General features: G+C 26.2%; 3 protein-coding genes across 14 annotated transcripts in view; 1 reads left to right on the top strand and 2 right to left on the bottom strand.

Annotated features, from left to right (window-relative positions):
- Positions 1 to 3002, bottom strand: part of LOC148938146 (uncharacterized) — a 3326-nt gene extending 324 nt beyond the window's left edge. The window contains exons 1-2 of one of the 2 annotated variants that reach the window (XM_089072731.1): positions 1623 to 3002; positions 654 to 895 (exon numbers count right to left, since the gene is read on the bottom strand). In XM_089072731.1, coding sequence (XP_088928857.1) covers positions 654 to 895; positions 1623 to 1658 — 278 coding nt within the window. In that variant the 5' untranslated portion in view covers positions 1659 to 3002. The remainder of the gene's footprint in view (positions 1 to 653; positions 896 to 1622) is intronic. The other variant, XM_089072738.1, reaches the window with a different exon arrangement.
- Positions 3003 to 3624: 622 nt separating this feature from the next.
- Positions 3625 to 10261, bottom strand: pain (transient receptor potential cation channel family member painless). 9 transcript variants are annotated; one of them, XM_089072720.1, is made up of 5 exons: positions 10077 to 10248; positions 9894 to 9954; positions 6844 to 7478; positions 6381 to 6543; positions 3625 to 6249 (listed from the first exon to the last, which is right to left on the bottom strand). In XM_089072720.1, the coding sequence occupies exons 3-5, from the start codon at positions 7468 to 7470 to the stop codon at positions 4694 to 4696; spliced, it is 2346 nt and encodes a 781-aa protein (XP_088928846.1). In that variant the 5' UTR covers positions 7471 to 7478; positions 9894 to 9954; positions 10077 to 10248; the 3' UTR covers positions 3625 to 4693. The 9 variants fall into 9 exon arrangements, with proteins under 9 accessions (XP_088928846.1, XP_088928813.1, XP_088928833.1 ...); XM_089072687.1 differs by having other exon boundaries at positions 6381 to 7478; positions 10165 to 10261; XM_089072707.1 differs by having other exon boundaries at positions 6381 to 7517; positions 10165 to 10255.
- Positions 10262 to 12366: 2105 nt separating this feature from the next.
- LOC148938138 (uncharacterized) overlaps positions 12367 to 20000 on the top strand; it is a 129371-nt gene continuing 121737 nt past the window's right edge. For 2 of the 3 annotated variants that reach the window (XM_089084152.1, XM_089084115.1), the window contains exon 1: positions 12367 to 13249. Coding sequence is in view for 1 of the 3 variants with exons in the window: in XM_089084248.1 (XP_088940374.1) it covers positions 13243 to 13249 (7 nt within the window). In the remaining 2 variants the exon portion in view is untranslated. The remainder of the gene's footprint in view (positions 13250 to 20000) is intronic. The other variant, XM_089084248.1, reaches the window with a different exon arrangement.

The following is a 20000-nucleotide window of genomic DNA, read 5'->3' as shown; positions in this document are numbered from 1 at the left end:
AAATTATATTTAAAAATAATACGTTATGATTGTCTAAAGAATTGTCTAATACTGCTGCAAAGCATTTTAACAAATATGACTAATTATTATTATACTTTTTATTTAACACAAAATGCTGAAATGAAGAATTTGTTAATTATCCATAATATTCGTAAATTCAATTGATCAGTCACTTTTAATCGTTGAAATGATGACAAAATCAATAACTTGCAGTATTTCTATATACTTAATTTAAAAAGTTATATTTTCTAACTACAATTATTTTTCATTAAAATGTTGTGTACGTGTTTATTATCAAATAAACGCAATAACTGTTTCAATTAATAGAACATATAGTTAATTAATAGAACATCAATTAATAGAACATATTCGACTATATTCTAAAGATATTTATTAGATTCGGAAAAATAAACAGAGATCGACTGAATTTGAACTCGGGATCTCTCGCTTACTATCAAGACGCTTAGTCTGCATGATCGCGACGGTTCCTTTCTATTAGCTGTTTATATTCCGAATCTCTTTCATGACCGCTTACGGTCGTTTATTTCTTACAGCTCGGCCATTCTGACATTACATTCGTCCCGAATGTACCGAGTCTTCATCTACCGAGATTTTATCCGAAACTTGGAGCTTCTGCTCCCGAATTTGTTTACCTTGAACGACACCTAAATCGACTGACTTCTTGGAGCTCCCGACAACGCGCATCCAATGCGTGTGCCTTCTCGAAGGAGAGTATCCTTGTCAGGACACCCAAATGATATCCAAATTGACTGATTTCTCGCAACTCCCGACAATGCGCGTTCGATGCGAGTACCTTCTCAAAGGAGAGTAGACCTCCTGTCAGGTAGGTCATATCCTCTCTAAGGGATAACATGGGCTGAATCCCATTTCTGAGCTGAAAGATATTTATTAGCGCGACGGCTCCTCTCTGTTAGGTGTTTATATTTTGAATCTCTTTCATGATCGTTTATGTCTAATTCTTACACTAATTACACACACGCGCGCGCGCGCGCGCGCGCGCACACACACACACACACACACACACACGAAAAAGATAAAGATAAAAGGAATAAAAGATAAAAGTTAAAAAAAAAAAAGGAAAAAGAGAAGAAGAAAAAAAATAAAAAGGTATAGATGTATATAGTATTACAAAACATTATTTTTAGTACAAATAATTTGTTTTAATTTGTAGATTGTGAATAAAATGAAATAAACTGAATGAATGGTATGTACACACTTTAGACACGAATATTCACGCATTCAATACACATACGCATATACATACACTTAAGATCAAGTATATATATTATATAAATAAAAAATTATATTTAAAAATAAAACGTTTATGACGTTTGTCTAAGGAATTTTCTAATGAATTGTCTAATACTGTTGTAAGATGTGACTAATTATTATTATATTTTTTATTTAATGCTAGAATGAGGAATTCGAGAGATTGTAATAAAAACAGTAAACTTTATCTGTAACAATTATGAAGAAGTCTTTTTTTTCTTCTCTCGTCCATCCTCTTTTCTTTATTTCATTTTCAATTAACCTCTTAAATAAATCTTTTCAATGTATGAAGTTGTCAAATCTCTTTAATGACAGCCACTCATAAAACTCACGAAATTAGCGCAACCAATTAGAGAACCAATCGGCATCGCGGAGAAGCGAGATCTCCTTCCAAACGATTCTTTCCTTTTTAATCATTAAAAATATTTTCAACGCTTTTTTCTTATACGCTCTCCCGCATGACACAAGTTGTCACCGACTATCATCGCCGCGAAATTGAAGCGATCTCAACATCGATCGGCCAATCAGCATCACGGAAAAGAGGCAACAATGCCTTCGATACATTCGACCGCGAACGCGCACTTCTCGCGTCTACACGGATTTTTTTATTAGGGATTCTTTCTGCTAATTTAATAATATAATTATTATTTAATAATTATTTTATAAAAAGAATATTTAATTTTACTCATACTAACATTTTTACAAACACTTTTCTATCCTTCTCTTTTCTATGCAATTAGAAACATACTATGAAATTGTTATTGATATCGAAATCACTCGTTGAAAGCATATTTCTTTATTCTCTCTATAACCTGTTCTAGTACTTTACAATACTCGTTTTATATATATATATATATATATATATATATATATATATATATATATATGTATATATACATACCATTTTTCTCGAAAAAAATACACGCAAAAACAATAAAGAAAAAGATAATAAACAAAAGATTTTTTTAAGTCTTTCGATCTCCTTGGTGTATTCCAGTGCTCGGAATTAGTTGCCTTTTTCGGCTCGATTTCGAAGGTGATGCCTACAATTCCTTTACTACCGCTTGAGATTTGACAGCCGAGCCTTATGCTTCAGGAACGTTTTATATTAAAAATGCACCATTTCCGCCAAACTATTATTAAATTAATTTCTTTATTTAATTATTTTTATTTTTACAAATATTAAATTTTTTTTAACATATTTTATGTGTTTTATAATATTTAATGATAATAAATACATTTATAATAAAATTATTACAGAATCATTAGAATTAAAGTTTTAATAATAGGTTCCGCATCACCCATGAGATATTATTGTTGATACGTTTTCTTTTTAATGGTTTCCTAGTAGACTTATTCCATTAAAAAATAAGAAATCAAATATATGGCTTGGCACGAAAATAAAATTTTATATTATAAAATATGATATATAAAAAAATGAAAAGAAGAGCAATTTGTATAAAAATACTAATTTGATTTTTTGAGTCGTTTACACAATTCTACTAGAACAACTAATTCTACTAGACTTCAACTAATTCTACTAGAGACGATATATCCACAGAAATTTTAGAAGAACTAGTTCGCATCAACGAGGATAGTGATGCATAAAAACAGAAAAACATTCTTTGAACGCTTACTATCTCTGCTGATGCAAATCAGTTCTTCCAAAATTTTTATTGATATATTATCTCTACTAAAATCAACGTAGAAAATAAAATTAATTTTCCATCTAACATCTAAATAAAAAAGTTATACCGGTCACGCTTTTATTTTTTTTGTTAAGTCATATATTTGATTCTTTTTAATAAAATAGGAAACTATTAAATAAGGAAACTATTAAGTAAGAAAATTACTAAAGAAACTACTTTAAAAAAATACGTCAATATCTTATGAGTGATGTGGAAACTTAATGTTAAAACTTTGATTATTCTAATTATTATGTAATAATTTTATTATAAACGTATTTATTATTATTAAATATCATAAAACACATAAAATATATTAAAATGAAAATTTAATGTTTATAAAAATAAAAATAATTTAATAAAAAAATTGCTTTAATAATGGTTTGGCGGAATATACAATTTGGGCGCATTTTTAATATGAAACGCTCCTAAAAGCGGCTGTGGCAGCTCGGTCATCGAGCTTTAGTGAGCGATATGGAGGGAAGGGGGGGCAGTAGGCGTTGTCTTCGAAATCGGACCGAAAAGAGTAATTAATTTCGAGTACTGGTGTATTCTCTCAGCACTTTCCTGCAGACTTTCTGATTAATTTTGGAATGATTAATGATATTTTTAGCCCGACAATGTCGTTTCTTTCAAACATAATACCATCTTCCACCAAATGAATAGACTTTTATTCAACCACAAATTAAGCACTAACTCTGAAGATATATAGTATATAATTAGCCTAACTCCGCAATGACAGTCGCTCACAAAGTTTGCGCAGCGAAGAGAACTAATTAGCATCGCGGAAAAGCGTCAACAGTAAATTTCAAGAAAATTTCGAGAGATGCAAGTGTCATGCCTTCTTTTTATAAAGGATTCTCTGTATATTTATATACATATACACGTTTATTCACACACATTCATATTAGATAATTTCCTTTATTATTTCCTAATATTGTAATAATCAATTATTTTTTAATAATAGACAGGCTCCCCCTTCAAATTCTGATTGGCATCCGACTCGTAACATTTGCAAATTTAAACATATACCCAATTATCACTGTTGTTTATTTTTATATTATTATGTTATATGTTATTATGTTTTATATTATTATTATATTATTATTACATTATATTATAATATATTATATTATATTAACATATTATATTATATTATCAGATTATGTTATTATTATTTATACAAATATTAGGTATCAGTATTAGGTACAAATATTAGGTCTTTAAGTTTGTTTTTATCTTTCTTTCACTTCATACTTCTTCTCTCTCGTATATATATTTTCATGAATACATGTATCTTATTTCTAGTAACTAAAAGAGAAAAGAATTTGTATAGATTTTTTTCTCTCTTATGATCAATTTAAAAGATCTCTTTTTGTTTAATTGAGATTTCCGGAAGTCCTTTCCGATAATGATTTCCTTAATTTATTATAAAATAAAGGACTGATAATGTCAGGCTTTTAAATGGAGTCATTTCGATGACAAATTGATCTTTGAAGACGATGTTCTGTTTTTTTTATTTTAATAAATTATTTTAAATTATTTAAAGATATCTTTATTTGCCGCAGCCATTGATTCTTTTTTTACTTTGCATACGAGTTTAAGTTATTTATTTATACAAAAATTTATAAGAAATGATTCATTGGACAAGCTCAAATTTTGCAATCGAATATTTAAAGAATAAGTATAAGTATTTTTTATTAACTTTCTTGTATGAATTATTTAACTGTCTGCTTTATAGTATTCAAAACTATTTCCATATTCGACAATTTTTCTTGCAATTTATTCAACATAATCATAATCTTTTCATTATCTGTCAATTGGTTCTTATTATAAATAATACGTTTAGTTTGTTTAATTATATCAGAATCCATCTTCAAAGTAGTCCACTGATTGTCATGGATTACGAACTCACTGTGAGCATTCTTATTATAATACCTATCGTTATCATAAGCGTCTAGATTATTGCATGGCTTGATACTGATTTTACCATCTTTCAGCAATTGAGGAAATAAAAGAATTCTCTTGGCGAGAAAGCCAAAAGGATTCCAGGATCGCAGTAATCGCAAATTCCCGCAGCAAAAACAATATTTAAAAGGTTTGCTGATCGCTATATCTTCAATGTAGGCAATTAGATGTATTCGAGAAATAAGTCCGACTAGTTCGGCTTTAGATAAAATCTCAGCAGTGTCATTGACTGCCAAACCATTGAGCAGATTAAACAGCACGATAGCAATGAGGAAAACAAACAACATAAATACAATGTGACTCCAAATAGGATGTGCAATAAACGGAATATCATTAGCATCAAATTCGCCAGTGAGCATAATGATAGTTTTGAAAAGTGAACGACCAGGATCAGGGAAGTTCGTATCGTTGCCGTCTTTGAAGAGCGTATAAAAAGCCAAAGCAAAGGCAAGGATAAGAAACAAGTAAGGGAATAGAAAACGCATGAAATTGAAAGAAACTGTACGGAACATTTCAATGCCAGTGGACATACGCGGATGCTGACTAATTAAGATTACCAGTTCCCAGGCTGACAATAAGATTACTATCGCACCGACTTGAGGTCCTGCGCCACATAGCAAAGTAGCACTGAGTATAATTAATATAATTTCTAACCAGTTTTCTAAGTTTGTTAGATAACACCGAATATGAGAGATAAATTGGAGAATCTCTCGGAAAATAAAGAGCAGTAACATTACAGTAGTAAAGGCCCACAAAAAATTATAATACCAAATAATTTGTGAAGTATTTTCCAAAGTCATATTAAAGCTATTATTAACAAACTGCATTTCATTTTCTATTCGAGTGTCATAAGTCATACTCAAAATGTAAGTATTTAACAGAAAATAAAAAATGACGTAAAAGATGAAATTTGCATATAAAACGTGCCGTATTCTATGCCATTTCAGATAAAGAAAAGAAGAAAGCAATGGATGTCTTAGTAACTGTCTGAGACCATCGTTGCTGGCGATATATTTGAATATTTCCATCTCGCGATTTGCCCAGTGAGTTTTATCATATTTTGTAAGAATGTTGTGTGGCATTAAACAATGATAATTAAATTCGATCGTGTACTCGTTTGTTCGTTCCTTTCGCATCTGTAAACAGTTATCAAAATAACGTGTTAGCGTGCATGCTGGAATATCTGCAATAGACGGTATATTGAATTTGTTCATATGACCGATGTAACTGCCTCGGTCAAGAAGTAAAGTTACTGCTTCTTGACAACCAGCACTAGCAGCATAATGTAATGGAGTGTTGCCTTTGTCTGTAAATTAATAAGGAAAATTTGTAAAACAGGAAATAAAATATTACTTAGATATTGTTAAAATATCTATTTGTTATCTGAGAAGTATCGTTTATATCATTTTATAATTTGATATTTATTGTGATACTTACTGTCACTGCAACGAACATTGACATTTTCTTGTTCTAAAATCAATTTTAAGCAGTTCAATCGATCAGGAAAATTGTCAGTTCCTCGTTTTGCTGGCATCCCGAGTTCCAGACAGGCATTCAGGATTAGATCATCAACTACATTGGGCTCTACATTTAGCAATTTCTGAAGAATAATATGATTATTCTGTTGAACAGCCATCTGTGCGGCTTTTTCTATATTAAACTGTCTCCCCTTAAGTTTTTCTAGGATTCTAATCACAGCTTCATGAAAATTTCGTTTTGAAGTCATCTCTAATAATTCTTCAGCTACACTGTGAAGTGCTTCTATTTCGACATATTCTATATTTTTCAGAAAATTTATTTCATCGTTGGCGATCAAATAATACTTGAGGTCATGCACATTTATTTCGCGATTTTCATATTTGGGTGATAATATTAGATCTGGCAGGTTCTGTTGGATTACCTCTCGTGTCGTTTGATTGTTGTAATCTTTATAGGTGTCAATATCTGGACATTGTCGACCTTTTTCCAATATTAATTCTACCATATTTCGCTGGCCTTTTATTGCCGCTAAATGAAGAGCTGTAAGGCCCTTGCTATTTGGAATACTAGCACTAGCGCCTTTCTCCAATAACAAACTAGCGCACATCAGATCCTTTCTTCTTACCGCAATGTGTAATGCGGTCTGTTGTCCCGCCTCGAGATTCAAATTTATTGTCGGTTCTGTTAGTAAAACTGCCAATGTATTTACATATCCATTTTCAGTGATAAAATGAATAGGAGCGCGATTGTGCGCTTCGTTTATTCTGTTGGGTTTTGCTCCTTGGCGCAATAAAAATTCCACGAATTCTGTTAGACCATTTCTACTAGCCATATCGAGGCATGTTTCTTGTGAATTTGGATATATATAGTTGATATTCAAAGTAGATGATTGCTTCTTTAAATCATGTTCTATTATATTTTTAAAAGAACAGAAGTCTTTGGACTGTAAAGCCTTCAACAGTAATTTATAAAGGATTTGAGTATTATTTGAAGTAGGTTCATAAACATTCAGCAAACACTCTTGCAGTGAATCTTCTTCGAGATCCATTTTAATATCTGGAGATAAAATATTAAATTTAGATTGCCTTGGTTTGACTAAAAATAAAAAAGAATATTATAAATAAATATTTATAAATGTATTATAAAAATATATATATTAAAATTTGTTTTTACAAAAAAAATTGATGTTTAAATTTCTTAATAATTAAAACAGAAAACATTTTAAGTGTTATATTATAAATTTAAAGAAAAAATGTTATTTAAGAGAAAGTAAATATTATCTATAACTCTCTCTCTCTCTCTCTCTCTCTCATCTCTCTCTCTCTCTCTCTCTCTCTCTTATTTTAATATGAAAAGATTTAAATATGAGAAATTAGATATAAGACTAATAAGACCAATAAATAAAACTATATTTAAATTATATCTTATTTATATTTCATAATTTTAATAGGACAAAAAATATAATATAAGAAATAATTATTTTTAACTAAACTGGTTTTTTAAAAAACTATTAAAATTTTTGTTAAATTAGCTTTTATTAAATTAGAACGTAACTTTTTTTTAAAAAAAGATAATTAAAAGAACATGTTAAAACACAATTCAAATTATTTATGTTAAATTTTGGAAATAATTAATCTTTCTGTAATTTGAGAATTAATATGAATATAAAATGGCAACTATTGCTAACTTTGAATATATATATATATATATATATATATATATATATCCAAAGTTAGCAAAAACCAGGAATAAGACATGACAACATGCTGTTGCTTGTGTTATATTACATTTACAAAACACATGTATGTATAGAAGAATTCTCACTATAATGGTCCTAGCCGTGATGTCACTGTTAATTTATAATTTATTAAAGTGGCAATTAAGAATATATGCGTCATGAAAGCATTGATAAAAGTGTAAAATTTACATAAACTATCTAATTATTTTTTTCTGCATATCTGTGTAAAAAATAAATAGAATTCTTTGAATGAAAAAAAAATAAAAATAAATTTTATAATTTGTATTAATTCTTAAAATAAGAAATGGAACAATAATAGAAGAATAATAGAAGAATTAAATAGCATCTAGGATATCATATATAAGATATATATTCTAAAATTATTTTAATTTAAATTTATGTTATTTCAATTTAAATTTATGCATATAATTGTTTATTTTTATATTTCACGTATATGTTTAACTTGTTCGACATTTATAACTCAAAATCTTGTTACAACATGCTAGTTATTTTTTCTTTTTGCAATTGATTTAAGATATCATCAAAATTTTTGTTATTTATTAGGAAAAATATTAAATATTAAAAATATTAAATAAATATTTCTTTCATGAAAATAATAGTAAACATTGTTTTGTTTATACTTTCTTATAATCTAAATCTATTTGATATTTCAAAGATTTATTTCATAAATTTAGGAAATATTCTTTTTAATTTATGTGTTATTATTATACATTTTTGTTATTATTATATAGTTAATATATCTTTAATTGTATAATTTCAGTAGTCATAAAAGTAGTATAAAAGCTCTCATTATTGGCATTTTCATTTTTTTATTTGCTTTATAATTGACCCAATCGCTTTTGTAGCTGTTAAATGCCAAACTTGAATTGCCTATTACGTATATACGATAACAGTATATCTGCTTCCTGTGTTCAGAATTAATTTTTGTAACATGGATTATCAATAGAATAATTTTTTTCTCATTTCTTGTTTTCTCATTTATATATATGATGATTATAGAGAAAAATGATTCTATTGATAATCCATGTTACAAAATAAATTAATTTTATTTATTTATTAAATGTTTAAAGTATTTTCTTAATTTTTTCTCATATACACATATATATCTATACATAATATATATCTTTTTTCTGTTATATGTATATGGTATACACACACACACACACACACACACACACACACACACACACACACACACACACACACACACACACACACACACACACACACAGACACACACACACACACACACACACACACACACATGAGAAAAAAAAATATATATATGAATATATATATATATATATATATACATATATATATTTTTTTTTTCGTTGTTTACAAACCAGTTTAGTTAAAAATAATTATTTAAAGTATTTTCCTAATTTTTTTTCATATATATATATATATATATATATATATATATAATTTATTTAATAAATATATATTTATTATTTATATAATAAATAAATGTTTCAGTTACATAAAATATAACTTAATATAGCTGAGTTAGAAAAACAAGAGCAATATAATAATTAACAACAACATTAATAATTATAATTTTTGATATTTTTTTACTATCTTTTACAATTTTTGTGTAAAACATTCTTTGATTTTACTAACAATTTTTAAAGATATTTATGTAAATCATATAAAATGAGAAGTAGTTTTTTATAATAATTTACTCTATCTACAAAAAGTTTTCTACAAACCTGTTTAGAAAGATCTTTTTCTTCTCTTGATCACACTAATATATACATAAAAAGCACATCTCTGCAAATATCATATAATTATACATTATATAGTCATATAAGCATGGAATCTATATAGAGAATATTGATATCGATATTTTCTTGTAAAAAAAAATTTTTAATTATCTCGATGGAATACTTTACACTCGCTATTGTGTTGCATACATTTACACTTTGCGACTATAGATGGATATGCCGTGTAGTAAATTAATAATTACATTAACAAGCACACCTGGGATTAATAATACGTATGACAAAGAATTCTTCGTGCTTAATGTCTGTCATACTAACCGTCGAGTCACTATGTCGACCCGCCTGTTTTGCAACGTCGACGATGAGGAAAAAGAGAGAAGGGGATTGAATGCCATCTCTTTCTTATTGCGTTGTTTGTAACTCGACTTCCTTTTACGTGATGTATAATGCGCTCTCTCTCTCTCTCTCTCTCTCTCTCTCTCTCTCTCTCTCTCTCTCTCTCTCTCTCTCTCTCTCTCTCTCTCTCTCTCTCTCTCTCTCTCTCTCTCTCTCTCTCTCTCTCTCTCTCTCTCTCACTCAACCGGTTTCTTTATGAACGAGGATATTTTAATTTCATGGATCACGAGACTCAAACAAAAAAGGAAATGTCACAATAGCAATATAAATCATAAGAGAAAATAAAAATTTCGTACGATTTCGATGATTTTGATATTTTTTTTATGCATAATAATTCTTTATAGATAATAATTGTTGGGGATATTTATAATTAATCTTATGTACCATAAAATTTTGAATATATATTCATATATCTATATTTTGAACTCATTTTCGTTATAATTTAGATCAGTATTTTACTGTTGTATCATTCTTTGATAACCAAGCAATTTGATTTTATAATAAAAAAGTCAGAAGTTTTATAATCTGTTTTTTGTGAATGTATTGAACTAGTGTACGTTCACGTTTCATTCGAATATTTAAAATATTTAACATATATTTAAAAATTCTTTATGAAAACATATGCCGGAATATTTTATATATATTAAAGAAGAATGAAAGCTGCTACTACTTGTGTTAAATATATATTATTTGAGTTGAATTAGATAATGCAATTTTATGTATATTTTATGTATGTTATATTATTACTTTTTAAAGAAACTTAGAGCTACTATCATTTAGATTAGAATAAGAAGACTCTTCGATAGGAATACAAAAATGTGTATCATTTTTATTTTTCAAAAGCAGTTATATATTTAATTCAAAATAATGTGATTATAACTTGACGCAATTTATTGATATTAAATCTTTTATACAAATGATATACATATTATTTAGTTGAGCAATGTATCACAAATTGGATATATATTATTTGAATTGAGTTAGATAACATAATTTTATATCATTATTTTTTAAAAAGAATTAGAACTACTATCACTTGGGTTTCAAAGTAAGAAGAGTTCAATACAAAGATACATATCATTTCAGTTTTACTTTTTAAAAGTAGTTGTACATTGAACTTTCGAGGTAATGAGATTATAACTTGTGCCATTTTTTTTATATCAAATCTTTTATGCAAATGATATATATATTATTAGAGTTGAGTATTAGATATTATTTGAATTCAATCAAGTGACGCAATTTTGTGTATAATACTTGGGTTTAAATAGAAAAACTGTAAAAATGTAAAGATATGTACTAGATTTTATTTTTATTTTAATAAGAATTATAATTTTTTAAAATAGAAATGTACTATTTATAATCACATAATTTGGCGTAATTTGGCATAATTATTTACATCAAATCTTTTATACAAATGATAACATGTTAATTGGATTGAATATAACTGGTACCAGTGATTGATAATAATATTTTAAAAGAAAATTAAGTAAAATAACCATTTTCATTTAGATTAGAAGGAAAAATTTTTAAGTAGCATAAAATTATACGTATTATTTAGGTTTTATTTTTTAAGAGGAAAACATCGTATTTTTAAAATAAAATAATTTTTTTACAACCATCAGAGTAATATTATTTTATAAAATATTTTTTTTCCATTAAAGAATAACGCTTTTATATAATCAATTTTTACATACATATTGTGCGTGCACTTGACGACTTTTTTTTTATTTTTTTATGAAAAAGTTAATTTTGTTGTGATCTCATTACATTTTGTTGCATTAAGTATCTTATAAACAGTATATATATATATATATATATATATATATATATATATATATATATATATTATTTAATTTTTTTGCGACATAATTACAATGTAACATGGTAAATTCTATACAAATCTATATATTAATACCATATAAAAATAATTAAAACAGAGAAACTATAGAAGCTTCTTTGAATAAAAAATATTATGAAAGAAAACACAATTAATTGGCATAAAATTATCATTGTTTGTGATAACTTAATTAAATATAACATAATAATAATTTGTATGCATCAAAATACAAGCAAATTTAGATTAAAATAATTTTTTACTATCTATGAAAATTTGAAAATATAAATCTCTAAAGTTAATATGTATTGAATATTGTTTGTTTTTAAAATTTGCATCTACATTTCATAATATGTTTCTTAATATATATTTTTATTAAAACTTTTTTGTAGAAATAATATATAAATATCTTTAGCACCTTTTGTCTATTACTTTTTTTTGCGCATCATTAATTTTAATTCAATTCAATTCATTTTCCTTCTTTACATATTTGTATAATGATCATTCTCAATATTTGAACCATGATAAAATATAGAATTTATTACTTTATATTCCCGGGAAAAAAGTTTATATATAATTATATATAATTATATCATATCAGATATAATTATATATAATTATATATAATGAGATCTATTAATATTACAAATTAGATGCAACTACATCAAAATATTTATAATTCAATATAAAATTATATTGAAATTCTTTTCAGATAAAATGTTTAGATCTAATTATATGTAATTATATCAAAGTATTTATAACTCTGTCAAATTATATGAAATTATATTGAAATTTTTTTCGAGTAAAAATTTATATCTAATTATATATTATTATATCAAAATATTAATAATTCTATGTAAAATTATTGATATGTCCGCGCGAGTCTTCTGCGGCCGAGTGGAGTCGAGCCGCTGTTTGGAGTAGAAGCGAAGCGCTCTTCGGGGCAACGATTATTTTGTTTACGTGATGAATGGCGCGATGACGTACGTAGCGTACGGACGTGCGTCCGTCGGATTGTTATTATAGTTTGGTTTGAATAAAGCCTACGTGTTTTATTAAACGGTGTTATTCATTACCGAGCGCGGCTTCCTAGCGAATCGCGAGTGAATGCGCGGTAAGTGAAAGTCAGTCTCCGCTGCAAACATAACAACATTATATTGAAACTTTTTTTGGAAAAAAGTTTATATCTAATTAGAAATAATTATATCAAAATGCTTATAACTTCAAATTGAATTATACAAAACTATATTTCTTTGTTAAATAGAAAGATATATATTAAATTATATAAAAATTTATACATAATATATTATGATGCATCAAATATAAGTAAACTTTTTATAAAAAAGTAAAAAAGTTTCCAAGTGTACGCGCAATTTGTATGAGAAAGTTTTATTAAGATATTATATAAAAATGTTACTTTTTAAGGGAAAAAAAGTTTTTCAATTACTGACGCAAATTATATCTACTTAAAAAAATAAAAATAAAACTCAAGATTCATATTTTTGCACCTAAGAACTTTTTTATTTTATTCAAGTTTATATTTAAAATTACGCAATCTTATGTCTAATGTTCGAATATAATACTATATAATACTCAATTCTGATATTTGTATAAAATATTCGATATCAAAGAAGTGGTACCAAGTTATAGTTATCTTATTCAATATACAATTGCTTTTAAAATATAAAACCCGTGATAAGTATCAATTAAAAGCTTTTCCTTTCAACCCAAGTAATAACAGCTATTTTATTTTATTCTCTTTAAAAATTATTAATTACTGGTGCCAGTTATATCTTCTTAAAAAAATAAAACATAATAAAAATAAAACTCAAGTATATATCTTTACGTTTAAAAGTATTTCTATTTCAATTCAAATATTACAAAATTACGTCATCTTATGTCTGATGTTTAATGATAATATATAATATATCTTAGTCACTTCTAATAACATGTATCATTTGTATAAAAGATTTGATATCAAAAAAGTAGCGCCAAGTTATAGTTACATTATCTGAAAAATTCAATCTTTTTAATAAAATTCGACATATTTTTCCAAGAATTTTTCTTTAATTTAATATTATATTAATTTTTAATTTAATATTATATTACAAAATATTACGTAATCTTATGTATAATGTTTAAATAATATATAATGTAACACACAATTCTAATAATAAATATCATTTGTATAAAAGATTTGATATACAAAAATAGCGCCAAGTTATAGTTATATCATCTTAAAAGTTCAATATACAACTCTTTATAAAAAAATAAAACCTATGCAATACATACTGTTTTAATTCAATATTATATTACGTAATCTTATATATAATGTTCAACTTGAATAATTTGATGATAAGAAAAAACAACGACGTACAAAAACTTGGTGCGCCCAAGTCGCATTAAAACATACACACTTACTGTATTATATTGCACTCTTACTGTTTATCTTTTTACATTAATAATATATAAATATAAATATTACTTTTAAAAATATTTATAAATAAAATTTTTTATATAATTTTTATTTATATAATTTTCTTTAATATTATATATAAACATATAATATTAAAAAAGGTTATTAATAAATAGTAAAAATTTAAATATAAAATATAACAAATTTATTAATAAATACTAAAACATGTGTTTATTATAGATAATATTCTAATAAAATAAATTCTTAAGTTTCTTGCATTATTTATGTAAAAAAATGTTTCATTAATTAATAATTAATTATATTTCAGTAATTTTATTTGTGTATTATTTTATTTTGTTAATATTGAAAACGAAAGAAGTTATAAGAAAATAAATAAAAAATCTTAAAATATATTAAATTTTAATTCAAACTATTTTTTGTCTGTTATAGTTCAATGTTATTATTAAAAGTAATTTTAATGTGATCCGGGCGAGCCAAGTTTTGTACGTCGTTTTTTTTTCTTATCATCAAATTATTCAAGTTCAACATTACATAAGATTATGTAATTTTGTAATATAATATAATATAATATTGAATTAAAACAGTATGTATCGCATGAGTTTTATTTTTTTATAAACAATTGTATAATATATTGAATTTTTAAGATGATATAACTATAACTTGGCGCCATTTTTTGATATCAAATCTTTTATACAAATGATACTTATTATTAGAATTGTGTATTACATTACATATTATTTGAATATTATACATAAAATTACGTAATTTTGTAATATAATATTAAATTAAAACAGAAAAATTCTTGAAAAGATATGTGTCAAATTTTATTAAAAAGTAATTGAAATATCAAAGCTCGTAAAATGTATAACAAATTGAATTGGATAAGGCTAATAACGAGCGTAAAAAATAAATAGATAAATAAATCTTTAATTATATTAGAAAAAGGTTTGTACATGTAAGTCTAGAACTCTGAATCGCGAGTCAATAGTCATTAAATCCTAATAAAATTTACTCAAACGTTTCGGGCTACACTGAATCTTCTTCAGTAAGTAATACAATAAATTGACCGAAAGTGAATAAATAAAAGATTTGAATCGGTAATGGATACACACTAACGAAAGTCGGCACACATCCTCGTAGCCATTGCACAATTGTCGTTTTTATAAAGCTGTGCTTAGCTACACTTTTTCTTCGTTCGAAGGCGAGAATAAGTTGCGAGTCAAAGGAATAAAAAGTAGTCTTGATGTCAAAAGAGCAAGATCAGAATTAACATACCAAAGTGAATCTATAGCGAAAATAATGAAAATAAAATGATAACAAAAGAGAGGCGACTTCGGAATTTCCCTGTTACTAAAATTGACGAATCACTTATCATTGGTATTATAAAGGACAGTTGAGTTACTGCCTAGGGCGCGCTGTTGGTGTGCTGCTCGATGTGAACCGTGCCGCACTTCTGCGCGTGCTTTGTTCGGTTTGTGTGAGCCGTGCTCATCCGATAATTGACAATCCTTAAAGACTGCTCTATCTCTTTAAGGATGATACGATCATAATTCGAGTTAGCGAAATTAACGTTAGTGAGCACGTCGGATGAATACGGTATCTTATCTTTATATTTTTTATTTTTTATTTTCGTACACTGAAGATGACTCAAACTAGAGTCGAAACGTATGTTATATTTTTTTAATTTGTAATAAAGAATGTAAATTGCGCACCATAAACAGCGCTGATTCTCAATCTCTTTTATTACTAATCTCTTTTACTACTAATTATATCTAATACTGAGAATCATCTCATTAATATTTAACATTTTTATATAATAACCTTTCACATACAAACTGCGCGTACACTTGACGACTTTTTTATTTTTTTATAAAAAGTAATGTAAGAATTAGACGACCGTAAGCGGTCATGAAAGAGATTCGGAATATAAACAGCTAATAGAGAGGAGCCGTCGTGGTCGTGCAGACTAAGTGTCGGATTGATAGACAAGGGATCCCGAGTTCAAATCCAGTCAGTTTCCGTTAATTTTTTCCGAATCTAATAGATATCTTTCAATCAATTGTTGTGATATCATTTATTTTGTTGCGTTAAATATTTTATAAATAATATATATATTTCCATTTTTTGCCTAATGACTATAACATGATGATAAATCTTGTACATACAACTCTAAAAATAAAAAGTTCTCGGATGCAAAGATATAAATCTTGAATTTTATTTTTATTTTTTTAAGAAGATATAATTTGTGTCAATAATTGAAAAACTTTTTTTCCATTAAAAAGTATTTGAATCATACTAATTTTACCAGTAACATAAATTTTATATTCCAGCAACATAAATAAGAAATAAATGTTTCAAAAGAAAAAAATATTGTATTTTTAACGTAAAATATAACAATAATCTTTTCTAAAAAACAAATCATAATTTCATGTTTTTACAATTTTAGAATTGATTTTTATCAAATAAACAATGAAAGAATACACGCATAAGTAAAAGGACAATACAGAATTTATTATTTAATTTCTTTATTTTCATTTAATTTAAAATAAATTTTAACGCGAAGCATTATAAATACCAAAATTATTACATGTTTTTTATTTACAATATATTATCTAATAAATAATGAAAATTTAACAAGTTCATTAAAAAAAAAATTGCAAATTAATATAATTTTTAAAAATATACAAAATCCTTGTGTATATATAAATATTTCATTAATTATTAATATTAATATTAAAATATATAGTTTAATATAAGAGATTATAATTATGAATATAAATATTTTAAATTAAAGTTATAAATAAATATTTTAAAATAATTTTCATCGATTTACTTTACTAGTAATTTACTAATGATTTTATAACTATATTGAAATAGATTAATCGCATTTATCGACCATTTAATGATAAAAGCGATTGATCCATTCCATTAGAATAACAAAATCATTAAATTAATCGATGACGGAAATTATTTTAAAATAAACTAAACTTAAATGTTTCATTAAAAATTTAATTCTTATAATTAATATAATTCATATAATTTATAATTAAATTTTTATAATATTAAAATACTTTATTTAAATTAATAATTGTGATCTCATATTAAATCATATATATTAATATTAAATTTAATAAAATATTTATATATACATATATAAATATTTTGTATATTATATATTTTAAAAATAGGGATTATGTGATTATTTTTTTATTTTTCAAATTTTCATTTTGATTCTTTTTTTAAATTTTCATTCGCATGTATTTTTTTATAATTTACAACATGATCATACTTATATCATTTCTACAAATTGTTGTAAAAACATGAAATTGTAATATCTTTTATTATTTTAAGTTGTCTCAATTAACCAACCGACTAATAATTCCATCAGAATTGACCAATCGCATTTGTCATTAAATGCGATTTAATTCCAAATCAATAAAATGAAATTAATCGATTTAAAATAAACTAATTTAAATCGTTTTATTAAAAATTTATTTTGTATTTATTAGTTTTAATTAAATTTTAATTTTTTATTTTTATTTCTTTTTATTTATTTTTATTTTTATTTTTAGTTTTATTTTTGCAATGATATACGGAAAGATTATGGAAATATGTGGGAAAATTGCGGGAGGGTTGCAAAATGATTACAGAAGTATGCGGAAAAGTTACGGAACAGATACAGAGATATCCAGAGAAGTTACGGGAAGAGAGAAAATATGCAAAGAAACTGCGGAATGATCGTGAAACTATATAACACTCATATTTCGCGCTAAGAGCTTCATCTCCGCTGCCACGTAGTGACAAATTGCAACTGCAATTTTTGAAATTTAAAAAAGATCAAATAAACTTTTCCTTTTAAATTTACGTTTATTAATTTTAATAATTTTAAGAATTAGAGTGGATGCTTATAAATTGAGTACTTTTTCTTAATATTAATTTTTCTTAATATTCTTAACCTTTGAAGTTAAGATAAAATAAGTCTATAGATATGAAAAAAAATAAAAAATGAAAATATTTTTGAAAACATTTTTGGAATTTCAAAGTCACACCTGCTAAAATCTTAATTTTAAATAAACATATATAAATGCTGAATTTGAAGTCCATACGATTAAAGATAAAAATTTTCAAAATAACGGTAGATAAATTTTAAAGGAAGAGTTGCGGGAGAAGTACAAAGATATATCGAAAAATTGTAGAAAAGTGGCAGAATTGTTGCAGAGTTGCGGAAGAGGTGCAAAGATTACGCCGAAAGATTGTGAAAGAGTTGTGGAATGGTTGTAGAAAAGTGGAAGAGTTGCAGAAGAGTTGCGGAAGAGGTGTAAAGATATGCAAAAAGATTGTGGAAAGTTGCGGAATGGTTGCGGAATAGTTGCGGAAATGTTGCGAAAGTGTTGCGAAAGAGGTATAAAGATATGCGAAAAGATTGTGGAATAGTTGCGAAATGGTTGCGGAAAGGTTATGGAAGAGTTGCGAAAGAGTTGCGAAAAAGGTGTAAAGATATGCAGAAAAATTGTGGAAGAGTTGCGGAATGGTTGCGGAATAGTTGCGGAAATGTTGCGGAAGTATTGCGAAAGAGATGCAAAGAGATACGGAAAGATTGTGATACAATTGCGGAATGATTGTGGAAAGATTGCGGAATAGCTGCAAAGATATGCGGGAAGATTATGAAAGAGCTGTAGAATGATTGCGGAGATATACGGAAATTATGAGAAAGTTGCAGAATAATTGTAGAGATATACAGAAAGATTGCGAAAATAAATTACGAAAATAAATTATATAAAATTCACATCTCGCGCGGAGGACTTCATCGTCGCTGCCGCGTAGTGGCGAAAATTGCAACCGTAATCTATACGGAGGACGACAATAATAATGACGATAATAATAATGATGACGTTTCTTAATAGTAAATTTCTAAGTATCAGACTTTGAATCGTAATATCTCCGCTCATACGACACGGAAAGGAAAATTAAAAACACTTTTATTATATAATTCGAACCTAAGCTTTCAATTGCGTCTATTTAGAAATTGATCAGTTCAGCCGTTACTGAGATCCGATAATCTTGATAGTCAGCAATTCATCGATCGTGTAAAAAGACACGGCCAATCTCGCGCTCGTGAAGCGCTCATATTTGACGACGAGCTACGACCGTGTCTCTCGTTAATATCTAAATGAGAGACATTTCCGAGATATTACGAGTCTAATTAATATTGTACCATTTATACGTACATACATATATACGAATATACATAATTTACGAATACATAATTTCAATCAAATATAAAGCATAAAAGATCCTTAAGGAAAATTTTAAGTTTAATATAATTACACTGGTTTACTTCGTTTATTTTATGAAAAATTTAATATTTTATATATGAGATTGTTCATATAAATACAAGTATTATAAATAAATATACTTATAAAAATAT

Source organism: Pogonomyrmex barbatus, unplaced genomic scaffold (genome assembly GCF_055798465.1).
Source record: "Pogonomyrmex barbatus isolate J1 unplaced genomic scaffold, ASM5579846v1 scaffold1, whole genome shotgun sequence".
NCBI classification, from domain to species: domain Eukaryota; kingdom Metazoa; phylum Arthropoda; class Insecta; order Hymenoptera; family Formicidae; genus Pogonomyrmex; species Pogonomyrmex barbatus.
This window is presented reverse-complemented; position numbering and strand designations above follow the sequence as displayed.

Excerpts from the sequence above, each read along its gene's own strand:
- pain (XM_089072687.1), bottom strand. The coding sequence starts at position 7,470 with ATGGATCTCGAAGAAGATTCACTGCAAGAGTGTTTGCTGAATGTTTAT. Across the intron at positions 6,250-6,380 it reads CAATGTTCGTTGCAGTGACA|ACAAAGGCAACACTCCATTA; the intron begins GTAAGTATCACA and ends ATTAATTTACAG.